Here is a 12,707-nt window from a genome sequence, read left to right as displayed (position 1 = left end):
TTTCCTTACTACCCATCACATTTTGGATGCCCTCATACACCATGATGTAGTCAAGTCAACTTTTTAGTCACGCTGCTATGAGTTATGTGCAGAACAGATTTCTGGAAAAACACATCCTGCAGCTTGCAGGTGTACCCACAATGATACACATCCCATACCATAGAAAAAATACTGACAAATATTGACAGTGTTGTATGCAATACGAAAAATGTGTCATTAAGGTGTTAACTTGGACTTCAGCTACCTGAACATCTAGGTGTGGATTCAGACCATTCTCCTTCTTTCTGGCAATATACAGATCTTGTTCCATTTAGTTCATATCCTTCATCACAAGAGAAGTTGCAAAATGATTTATATTGAGATTTTCCATAATCTTCAGGACAGTTGATCTTTACATTTGCTGGAATTTGTAGATCTTTACATGATACAGCTGTCAACAAAGAAATGTATATGTTAAAAAAAAAAAAAAAACACAACAGCAAGTTTTTAGAAAATGCAGGAAAGAAAATGAAAAGTTATCTTTATACACACAGGGCTAGATTCAGCAACAAGTTACGGCGGCGTATCTCCAGATACGCCGCCATAATTTCAAATCTGCGCCGTCGTATCTTTACGCCGTTTCTCAACGACAGATACGTTGAAAAAATAAGCTTCCTCCGCCGACGTCACTTGAATACGGCGGCGTATAATTGTGTGCAATTTTACGCTGGCCGCTCGGGGCACTTCCATTGTTTTCGGCGTAGAATATGCAAATGACCTAGATACGCCGATTCACAAACGTACGTACGCCCGGCGCAATTTTGTTACGTCGTTTACGTTAGTAAGGTTACTCCTGATATTAGGAGGCGCAGCCAATGTTAAGTATGGACGTCGTTCCCGCTTCGAATTTTGAATTTTTTACGTTGTTTGCGTAAGTCGTTCGCGAATAGGGCTGGACGTCATTTATGTTCACGTCGAAAGCAATGACGGAATTTCGAGCATGCGCACTGGGATTCTTTCACGAGTGGCGCATGCGCCATTCGTAAAAAACTTAAAATACGTGGGGTCACCATTAATTTAAATAAAACACGCCCCCCTCATCCTCATTTGAATTAGGCGCGCTTACGCCGGCCCCATTTTTGCTACGCCGCCGTAAGTTAGGAGGCAAGTGCTTTGTGAATACAGCACTTGCCTCTATAACTTACGGCGGCGCAGCATAAATACGATACACTGCGCCGCCGTAATAATGCGCGCAGCTACCTGAATCTAGCCCACATTTCCAGCACACGTTCAAGGCATATTTAAAAATGCACCCCAAAACCCATTCTGCTACTCATCCCGAGTATGGCGATACCACATGCATGAAACTTTTTCCCTGCCTAGCCACACAGAATGGCCCAAAATCCAAGGAGCACCTTCTGGCTTTCTATGGGCGTAAATTACACATCTAATTGTCTTACTATCTATCACTTTTTGGATGCCCTAGAACATCAGGATGTAGCCAAGCCCACTATTCTTTCACACGGCTGTGAGTTATGTGCAGAAAAGATTTCTGGAAAAACACCTCCTGCAGTTGCAGGTATACCAACAATGATATACATCCCATACCTTAGGCAAAAAACTGACAAATATTGACAGTGTTGTATGCAATAAGAAAAATGCATCATTAAGGTGTTAACTTTGGCTTCAGGTACCTAAACATGTAGGTGTGGAGTCAGACCATTCTCCTGTTTTCTGGCAAAATACAGATCTTGTTCCATTTAGTTTATACCCTTCATCACAAGAGAAGTTGCAAAGTGATTTATATTGGGATTCTCCATACTCATTAGTACAGCTGATATTGCCATTTGCTGGAATTTGTAGGTCTATACATGATACAACTGCCAATAAGAGATTACAATTAAATTAATAATTAAATTGTTAATAAAAAAATAAAAAAAACAGTAGGCAAGTTTTTAGAAAATGCAGGAAAGGAAATTAAAATGTATTTTACAGTTGATCTTTGCATTTACTGGAATTTGTAGGTCTAAACATGATACAGCCGTCAAAAAAGAAATGTAATTGTTAAAAAAAATCACACAGACACATACTGTACATACATATATATAATACAGTATATGTAAAGTACTCCAGGGATTGGTCCTGAATGGTGATGATATTTTCTCCTGATACTGGTTGTGGGCCCGGGGGGGGGGGGGGGCGTTAATGGAAACAGGAGGTTTATTAATGGGAAGACCCTCTCTGGACCAATGTGTTTGTTGTTTTCACAGTTACTAGTTATTAAATATTCTAGTAGTAGTATGTGGAATGCAGCAAATGTGTGCGGTTTATACTGTACGAAGACTCTATTTTAATATTTAACTTTGTGCTTTTAACCACTTCAAGTCCAGACATTTTCACCCCCTTTGAGTCCAGGCCATTTTTCAGTTTTCAGCACTAACATACCTTGAATGACAAAAATTCACTAACACGTCATAGGCATACTTAGAAATACATCCCAAAACCCATTCTGCTACTTTACCAGAGTGTGGCGAAACCACATGCATGAGACATTTTCACAGCCTAGCCTTAGATCCAATCCAAGGAGCACCTTCAAAATTTCTAGGGGCATAAATTGCACATCTAGGGGCAGATTTACAGACGACTTACGCCAACGTATCTATTGATACGCGGCGTAAGTTCTGTGATGCGCCGTCGTATCTATGCGCCCTATTCAGGGAACAAGATATGCCTGAATTTTGCCAAGATACGACCGACGTAAGTCTCCTAGGCCGTCGTATCTTGGGTGCATATTTACGCTGGCCGCAAGGGTCGCTTCCGTAGATTTACGCGTCGAATATGCAAATGACCTAGATACGCCGATTCACGAACGTACTTGCGCCGGCTACGACGCAAGTACCCCTGCTATATGAGGCGCAAGTAATGCAAAGTATAGACATCAGAACAAGCGTATATTTTTACGTCGTTTACGTAAGTGGTACGTGAATGAGGCTGGGCGTAAGTTACGTTCACGTCGTTGCCATTGAGCCGTCGTATCTTAGGGCGTAAATTCAACGTGATTCTGAGCATGCGCGCGCATGCGCCGTTCGTACAGCGCTTAATTTACATGGGGTCACGATTCATTATAATACAACACGCCCACTTCCAGCCTACTTTGAATTACGTGGGCTTACGCCAGCCCATTTACGTTACACCGCCGTAACTTAGGGAGCAAGTGCTTTGTGAATACTGTACTTGCCTCTCTATGTTACGCCGGCGTATCGCATATGAGATGCGCTACGCCCGCACAGAGATACGCCGATCTCTGTGAATCTGGGCCCTACAGTGCCTTGAAAAAGTATTCATAACCCTTGAAATTTTCTACATTTTGTCATGTTACAACCAAAAACGTAAATGTATTTTATTGGGATTTTATGTGATAGACCAACAAAAGGTGACACATACAGGTGATACTCGAAAAATTTGAATATCATGCAAAAGTTCATGTATTTCATTAATGCTACTTAAAAGGTGAAACTAATATATGAGATAGACTCATTACATACAAAGCAAGATAGTTCAAGCTGTGATTTTCATAATTGTGATGATTATGGATTACAGATCATGAAAACCCCAAATCCACAATCTCAGAAAATTTGAATATTCTGAAAAGGTGCAATATGATAGGCTCAAAGTGTCCCACTCTAATCAGCTAATGTAAGAGAACCACTAGTTTTTGCCCAGTGCGCACTCGTGCGCATGCGTGCGCACACAGTTGCCTGGGCGCACCAATGCACGTGCGCGGCAGACTCCATGCCTGCGCAGGAGCGCGTCCCTAACGCCAATTGGCACCAGACGGCCTATTTAAGGAAGTGCCCTGACCCCAGACCCTTGCTGACTTCAGCTGTTCCCAGATATCCTGAACCCTGCTACTATCCTGCCTGATACCTGTTGCTGAACCTGGCTTGCCCTGACCCTGCTCCTGGACTTTGCTTCTGTTCTGACTACTGGCTCCCGATCCTGGCTACTTATTTGACCCTGCTTTCACCTGCTACCTTGTACCTTGCTGCCCGCCTGTTATCTGACCCGGCTTCCCTTGTGACCTTGCTTCTGCCCGCTGCCTTGTACCCTGCTGTCCGATGGTTACCAGACCCGGTTATCTCTGTGACCCTGCTCCTGCTTCTCATAAGTTTCCAAATGCCTGCGACTACGGTTCTGTGACCTGCTGCGACCTCCGGCTGCAACTCTTTCAGGGACTTAACATCATCTGACATTCCGGTGCCACTGTTCAAGCGGAGTGCTTCTTTAACCCCGGCTAATCCTTGGTGTCCGGCTGCCTTTCCTGGTCTGATGGTCCTTCTGCCCATCCAAGCTCACAGGTTTCCGGGTCCACATCTAAAGGCACTCGTGTTCCTCCTGTCCCTTCCACCTTCAACGGGACCTGGGCTGGAGATACAAGAGAGACCGACCTCATCATTTCAGTCTCCCTTCAGGTATGTGACAGCTAATTAAGCCATAACACCTGCAAAGGGTTCCTGTGCCTTTAAATGGTCTCCCAGTCTGGTTCAGTAGGAATCCCAATCATGGGAAAGACTGCTGACCTGACAGTTGTGCAGAAAACCATTGGTGGGAAAGCCTCAAAAGGTAATTGCAAAAGAAGTGGGATGTTCCCAAAGTGCTGTATCAAAGTAATAGACATAATAAAAACTAGGGTTGACCCGATACCACTTTTTTAGGACCAAGTACAAGTACTGATACTTTTTTTCATGTACTCGCCGATACCGATTACCGATACTTTTTTTTAAAATGCAGCCTTGTGTCCCCAAATGCAGCCATGTCCCTAAATGCAGCCTCGTCCCTAAATGCAGCCATGTCCCTAAATGCAGCCATGTTCCTAAATGCAGTGTTGTCCCTAAATGCAGCGTTGTCCCTAAATGCAGCCATGTCCCTAAATGTAACCATGTCCCTAAATGCAGCCATGTCCCTAAATGCAGCCTTGTATCCCCAAAGAGAAAGCCAAGCCCCCCCGCTGCTGCCGTCTAGTTGATTAGCGCTCGGGGTACATAACAGCTTTTATTTGAATAGCTGTGTGTTCCCCACTGTGCCTCGTCATATATAGACACTACCCCTTGCTTAGGCACTTTAAAAGACAGATCACCCGTCCAATCCTAGGATGGGTGATCTGTCTATCAAAAGTGCCCGGACAAGGGGGAGGGGCTATATATGACGAGGCTCGGCGGCGAACACACAGCTATTCAAATGAAAGCTGTTATGTTCCCAGAGCGCTAATCAACCGGCGGGGGGGCTTGGCTTTCTCTTTGGGGACTAGGCGGCAGCAGCTCTCCTCTCCTCCATACCCGAGGACTGCTTTGCTCCGCTCTCCGCCCACTCTCCACCCCCTCTCCACTCACTCTCCGCCCCCTCTCCACCTGCTCTCGGGGGGGGGGGGGTAGGGAAGTATCGGGGGAAGCATCGGGAGCATTAAAGTAAAATGCTCATTATCGGTCCCGATACCGATACTAGTATCGGTATCGGGACAACCCTAATAGAAACATAATAGAAAGTTATGTGGAAGGGAAAAGTGTGGAAGAAAAAGGTGCACAAGAAGCAGGGATGACAGCAGCCTGGAGAGGATTGTCACAAAAAGGCCATTCAAAAGTGTTGGGGACTTTCACAAGGACTGGACTGAGGCTGGAGTGCATCAAGAGCCACCACACACAGACGGATCCTGGACATGGGCTTTAAATGTTGTATTCCTCTTGTCAAGCCACTCCTGAACAACAAACAACATCAGAAGCATCTTACCTGGGCTAAAGAAAAACAGACCTGGCCTGTTGCTCAGTGGTCTAAAGTCCTCTTTTATGATGAGAGCAAATTTTGCATCTCATTTGGAAACCAAGGACCCAGAGAATGGAGGAAGAATGAAGAGGCACACACTGCAAGATGCTGTGATGTTTCCACGGTCTGTGTTGATTTGGGGAGAAATGTCATCTGCTGCTGTTGGTCCGCTGTGCTTCATTAAGTCCAGGGTCACCGCAGCTGTCTACCAGGAGATTTTGGAGCACTTCATGCTTCCTTCCACAGACAAGCTCTATAGGGATGCTGATTTATTTTTCCAGCAGGACTTGGCACCTGCCCACACTGCCAAAAGCAACAAAACCTAGTTCAATGACCATGGGATTACTGTGCTTGATTGGCCAGCAAACTTGCCTGACCTGAACCCCATAGAGAATCTATGAGGCATTGCCAAAAGAAAGATGAGTCATGAGACTGAACAATGCAGAAGAGCTGAAGGCCGCTATTAAAGAATCCTGGTCTTCCATAACACTTCAGCGGTGCCACAGACTGATGGCTTCCATGCCACGCCGCATTAAGGCAGTAATTGCTGTAAAAGGGGCCCAAACCAAGTACTGAGTACATATGCATGCTTATACTTTTCAGAGGTCCGATATTGTTCTATGTACAATCCTTGTTTTATTGATTGCATGTAATATTAACATTTTCTGAGATTGTGGATTTGGGGTTTTCATGAGCTACAGCCATAATCATCACACATTTTTTCAAAAATAAATATCCGAAAAGTGTGACGTGCATTTGTATTCAGTCCCCTTTACTCTGATACCCATAACTAAAATCTAGTGGAACTAATTGCCTTCAGAAGTCATCCAATTAGTAAATAGAGTCTACCTGTGTGTAATTTAATCTCAGTATAAATACAGTTGTTCTGTGAAGCCCTCAGGGGTTTGTTAGAGAACCTTAGTGAACAAACAGCATCATGAAGGCCAAGGAACACACCAGACAGGTCAGGGATAAAGTTGTGGAGAAGTTTAAAGCAGAGTTTAAGTTATAAAAAAAATATCCCAAGCTTTGAACATCTTACGGAGCACTGTTCAATCCATCATCCAAAAATGGAAAGAATATGGCACAACTGCAAATCTACCAAGACATGGTCATCCACCTAAATTGACAGGCTGGGCAAGGAGAGCATTAACCAGAGAAGCAGCCAAGAGGCCCATGGTAACTCTGGAGGAGCTGCAGAGATCCACAGCTCAGGTGGGAATATCTGTCCACAGGACAACTATTAGTGGTGCATTCCACACGTGCCTTTATAAAAGAGTGGGAAGAAGAAAGCCATTGTTGAAAGAAAGCCATAAGAAGTCCCATTTGCAATTTGCAAAGAGCCATGTGGAGGACACAGCAAACATGTGGAAGAATGTACGCTACTGATGAGTCCAAAATCAAACTTTTAGGCCTAAAAGCAAAACGCCATGTGTGGTGGAAAACTAACACTGCACATCTCCCTGAACACACCATCCCCACCGTGAAACATAGTGGTGACAGCATCATGTTGTGTGAATGCTTTTCTTCAGCAGGGACAGGGAAGCTGGTCAGAGTTGATGGGAAGATGGATGGAGCCAAATGCAGGGCAATCTTGGAAGAAAACCTGTTATGCCCTGTACACATGATTGGTTCGTCTGATGAAAACGGACCGATGGACCGTTTTCATCGGACGAACCAATCGTGTGTGGGCCCCATTGTTTTTTTCCCATCGGTGAAAAAAAATAGAACCTGTTTTAAATGTTTCTTATGGTTAAAAAAACGATAGAAAAAAAAATCGTCTGTGGGAAATCCATCGGTCAAAAATCCACGCATGCTCAGAATCAAGTCGACGCATGCTCGGAAGCATTGAACTTGATTTTTCTCAGCACGTCGTAGTGTTTTACGTCACCGCGTTGGACACGATCGGATTTTTAACCGATGGTGTGTAGGCAAGACTGATGAAAGCCAGCTTCATCGGATATCTGATGAAAAAATCCATCGATCTGTTTTCATCAGACATACCAATCATGTGGTACAGGGCATTAGAGTCTGCAAAAGATTTGAGAATGGCGCAGATGTTCACCTTCCAGCAGGACAATGACCCTAAAAATACAGCCAGAGCTACAATAGAATGGTTTAGATCAAAGCATATTCATGTGTTAGAATGGCCCAGTCAAAGTCCAGAACTAAATCCAATTAAGAATCTGTGGCAACTGGCAAGACTTAAAAATTGCTCTTCACAGACGTTCTCCATCCAATCTGACAAAGCTTGAGCTATTTTGCAAAGAATGGGCAGTTTCACTCACTAGATGTGCAAAGCTGGTAGAGACATACCCAAAAAGACGTGTAGCTGTAATTGCAGCAAAAGGTGGCTCTCCAAAGTATTGACTCGGGGGGCTGAATACAAATGCACGCCACACTTTTCACATATTTATTTGTAAAAAATTTGGAAAACCATTTTAAATTTTTCTACCACTTCTCAATTATGTGCCACTTTGTGTTGGTCTATCACATAAAATCCCAATAAAATACATTTACATTTTTTTGGTTGGAACATGACAAAATGTGGTATGAATACTTTTTCTGTAATTTCCTTGCTACCAATCGCATTGTGGATGCCTTGGTACACCAGTATGTAGTAAAGTCCACTTTTTAGTCACGCTTCTACAAGTAATGTGTAGAACAGATTTTTGGAAAAATACATTCTGCAGTTGCAGGTGTACCAACAATGATACACATCCCATACCATAGAAAAAAACCTGACAAATATTGACAGTGTTGTATGCAATACGAAAAATTTGTCATTAAGGTGCTAACTTTGGCTTCAGGTACCTAAACATGTGGGTGTGGGTTCAGACCATTCTCCTGTTTTCTGGCAAAATACAGTACTTGTTCCATTTAATTTATATCCTTCATCACAGGAGAAGTTGCATAATGACTTAAACTGGAATTCTCCATACTTATCGGTACAGCTGATTTTTCCATTGGCCGGTTTTTGTAGGTCCACACATGATATAGCTGTCAACAAAGAAATTATATTGTAAAAGACCAATATACATTCCGCATCATTTGTCAAATGTGCACTGTATATTGTGCTTAGGCTACATTTTTTTCTTTAAGCCATGCCTTATATTCTGCTCTGTATGGCCACGCCCACTTTTCCACTGTGACGCTAATGCCGCATACACACCATCACTTTATGTGATGAAAAAAAACGACATTTTCTGTGAAGTAAAAAACAACGTTTTTGAAACTTCAATTTTCAAAGACGAAGTTGCCTACACACCATAGTTTTTTCACAATCCTCTAGCAAAGCGAGGTTACGTTTACCACGTTTTTCCATTGAAGCTCGCTTCATAATTAGCTTCTGGGCATGCGCGGGTGTAAAAACGTTGTTTTAAACGTCGTTTTTTGCTACACACGGTCAATTTCTGTGAAGTAAAAAACGACATGCTTCAATTTTTTTTGGTCGTTTTTCACAAGACATAAAACAACGTTTTCCCCCCACACACGGTCATTTAAAGTGACGTTTTTAAAAACTTCGTTTTTTTCATCACATAAAGTGATGGTGTGTACGCGGCATAAGAGTTTTTTGCAGAACAGATTTCTGTAAAAAACACATTATGCAGTTTGCAGGTTCACCAACAGTGGTACACACAGGGCCGGATTTGCTCTCCCTGCCGCCCCAAGGCCAGGTTCCGCAATGCACCCCCTCACTGCCAACCGAACCCCCCCCCCCAAAAAAAAATAAAAAAACAACAGGGAATGGCAAATGGTTAGTTCAAATATTTTTTTTTTACTTTTTTATCACTTTTTTATTTTTTATTTATTTGTAGCTTGTCGTTTACTTTTTTTATTTTTGTATAATTTTCTTATTATTTTTCTTATTCTTTACTTTTTAATTTATTACTTTAATTATTATTTCTTATTATTTATTTATTTATGTATTTATTTTCAAAAATTTTTTCACTTAAATTTATTGCTATCACACAGGAGAAAACAATTCCATGTGTGATAGCAATTGGAGGTGACAGGTTCTCTTTATTGATCCTGTCACCTCCAAAATAGGAGTCCTAGCACTGTGCTAGAACTCCTGTTACAGCTGAGATGTGTGTACATCGGCGGCAGGGACAGGAGACAGACTCGGTGGCCGGGGGGAGTCCCAAAGACAGAGCCAGCAATCACTTGTTAATGAGCGGGCGGATTCCCCCACAACTTACCACCCTTAACTGTATGTTTTGGGCGTCAGGGGACTCCATGCCGCTGCCGCCCCTTGGCGCCCTGCTGCCCCTTGGCGCCCTGCCGCCCCAAGGCCTGGCCTCGGTGGCCTTGTGGGAAATCCGGGCCTGGTACACATCCCATACCTTGGGAAGAACCTGCAAATGTTTTACAGTGTTGTGTAGACTAAGAAAAGTGCATCAGTAAGGTGTTATGCTGGGCTTCTGATACCTAAACATGTGGACGTAGGTTTAGAGCAATCTCCTATGTTTTGGCACAATACAAATTTTGTTCCTTTTAATTCAAATCCTTCATCACAAGAAAAGTTACAACATTACTCATACTGGGATTTTCCAGTGTGAGCCCTGGAGGGGTTAATGGGAACAGGAGATGTATTAGGCTGGGTTCACATTTATGTGAATTGGATGCAAGTTTCTCCGCATCCAATTAGCTTAGCAGCAGATTGTGACCAGCTTTCTATGGAGCCGATTCACACATCTCCGCAGCAGCTCAAGTGAAAATTGCATAGGAGTCCTGTGTGTCTTTTGGTCCATTTCAGGTCCGAACTCAGACCAAAATTCGGGCTGAAATCGTACCTGAAACAGTGAACGGAGATGCACCGGACTCCTACTGTGAGCCGCTGTGTTCTAGTGTGAACCCAGCCTTAAAGTGTCAGGAAACCCATTTACATCCCTCCTACCATATACTGTAGGTTGGTAAGACTAACAAAAATGAATCCATTAATAAATCACACTATTGCAAGTGGGATAATTATTTTTTAGCACAGGGGTGCCCAACCAGTGGCCCGCGGAGCCCTCTGTTGTGGCCCGCGACCTCCTGCTCTGGGATGAAATAAAATAGAATACTGTTATTAAAAGGTAAGTTTATTACTAAAATCGGTGTATATATGGGCATATCTGTTCTGCAGTGGTTACTGGGCTGCTTTCAAACTGATTCACAGGTGCAGAGAAGTGTACCTGTGGGTTCCCTGCACTGAGCCATTCTATTACCTGCGAGTTTGGTGTGCTGAGAGTAGAGTGGGTTCTATAGAGCCGAGTGGGCTGCTATCCACCCGCTCCGCTCATTGTGGCCTGCAACCGGTTACCAAGTCGCTTAGGTGGCCCTTGCTCTTCAAAAGGTTGGGTACCCCTGTTTTAGCAATTGTATTCTAGTCATAACTCATATCCTACTTCTCCATACTGAACGGATCCAGTCTGTGGTGGGGCTAAGCATAAGCAGCATATCTACAGAACTGTTGAAGTTGCTTCTCTGCATTTCAATATTCCACCATGCAGAGCGGAGTGGAGCATTTGCGATTATGTGACCTCAGTTAAAAAATATATATATATTACATACCGGCACATTTATTTTGTCGTATAATGTTTTTTATTGTAAAGTATTAAATTACAACAGTTACAGTATGTCAGATGACAACAACTAAGAATGAGAACCGGTACATATTTTTTGTAGTATTTATTCTCACATGGATTGCTAATGAACTGTAATTGCCGCTATCTGTAAAGTAAATCAATTTATTAACCTGCTCCCCTCCCATGTAATGCACTACCAGTAATCTCAAACCATGCAGAGCTTATTACTAATGTTCATATAAAAGAACATCTGTGTAGCAGTGACCATAACATGATGTCATTTAATGTTACAGTAGTTGTAAACAACAAGCACACACTTAACTTTTAGGCCCCGTACACACGACCGAACATGTCTGCTGAAACTGGTCCGCGGACCAGTTTCAGCAGACATGTTCGGTCGTGTGTACGGCCGACCGGACAGGTTTCCAGCGGACATTTGTCTAGCCGACCGTTTTCCAGCGGACAAATGTTTCTTAGCATGCTAAGAAACATGTCCGCTGGAAGCCTGTCCGTCGGACATGTTCGATCGTCTGTACAGACTCACCGTACATGTCCGCTCGGCCGTCATCCCTCGCATGCGTCGAAGTGATTCGACGCATGCGTGGAAGCATTGACCTTCCAGGGCAGCGCACGTCGCCACGTCATCATCGCGGCGACGGTGCGGCCACGTCACCGCGTATCGTGTATGCGCGGATTTCTGTCTGATAGTGTGTACAACCATCAGACAGAAATCTCCGGGCGGACATGTCCGCTGAAAACGGTCCGCCGGACCGATTTCAGCGGACAGTCCGTCCGTGTGTACGAGGCCTTAGAGAGCAATAAGGGCTGCTCTCCAAGATTTAGAAGGAGGGGGGGGGTTTGTCATAAAGAACACATAAATTGGAATATATTTGTGGTGGAGCATAATGTAATATTAGGGGTGGAGCATAATGTAATATTAGTGTTGGAGCATAATGTAATATTTGTGGTGGAGTATAATGTAATATTAGGGGTGGAGTATAATGTAATATTAGGGGTGGAATATAATGTAATATTTGGGGTGGAGCATTATGTAATATTTATGGTGGAGCATAATGTAATATTAGTGGTGGAGTATAATGTGATATTAGTGGTGGAGCATAATGTAATATTTATGGTGGAGCATAATGTAATATTTATGGTGGCGCAACTGTAGAGAAAAAAATCCTTGAACCAGCCCTGTAGCCCAGGAGCCGCAGTTCACTTTTAAAGGTAGGCTAAATTCATATTTTTACAATAACAAATCTTTTGTGTGTGTTTTTAAATTTTAAACTTGGGGGGGGGGGGGGGTTGTGCTAGATATAGGATCGGCCCCAAGTGCAA

General features: G+C 43.3%; 1 protein-coding gene across 4 annotated transcripts in view; it reads right to left on the bottom strand.

Annotated features, from left to right (window-relative positions):
* LOC120945518 (E-selectin-like) overlaps window positions 1–12,707 on the bottom strand; it is a 223,704-nt gene that overhangs the window by 63,165 nt on the left and 147,832 nt on the right. For 3 of the 4 annotated variants that reach the window (XM_040359718.1, XM_040359716.1, XM_040359717.1), the window contains 3 exons: window positions 8,611–8,796; window positions 1,674–1,859; window positions 245–430 (listed from right to left, as the gene is read on the bottom strand). In XM_040359718.1, coding sequence (XP_040215652.1) covers window positions 245–430; window positions 1,674–1,859; window positions 8,611–8,796 — 558 coding nt within the window. The remainder of the gene's footprint in view (window positions 1–244; window positions 431–1,673; window positions 1,860–8,610; window positions 8,797–12,707) is intronic. The other variant, XM_040359719.1, reaches the window with a different exon arrangement.

This window comes from Rana temporaria, chromosome 7, assembly GCF_905171775.1.
Source record: "Rana temporaria chromosome 7, aRanTem1.1, whole genome shotgun sequence".
In the NCBI taxonomy this organism is placed as follows: Eukaryota; Metazoa; Chordata; class Amphibia; order Anura; family Ranidae; genus Rana; species Rana temporaria.
This window is presented reverse-complemented; position numbering and strand designations above follow the sequence as displayed.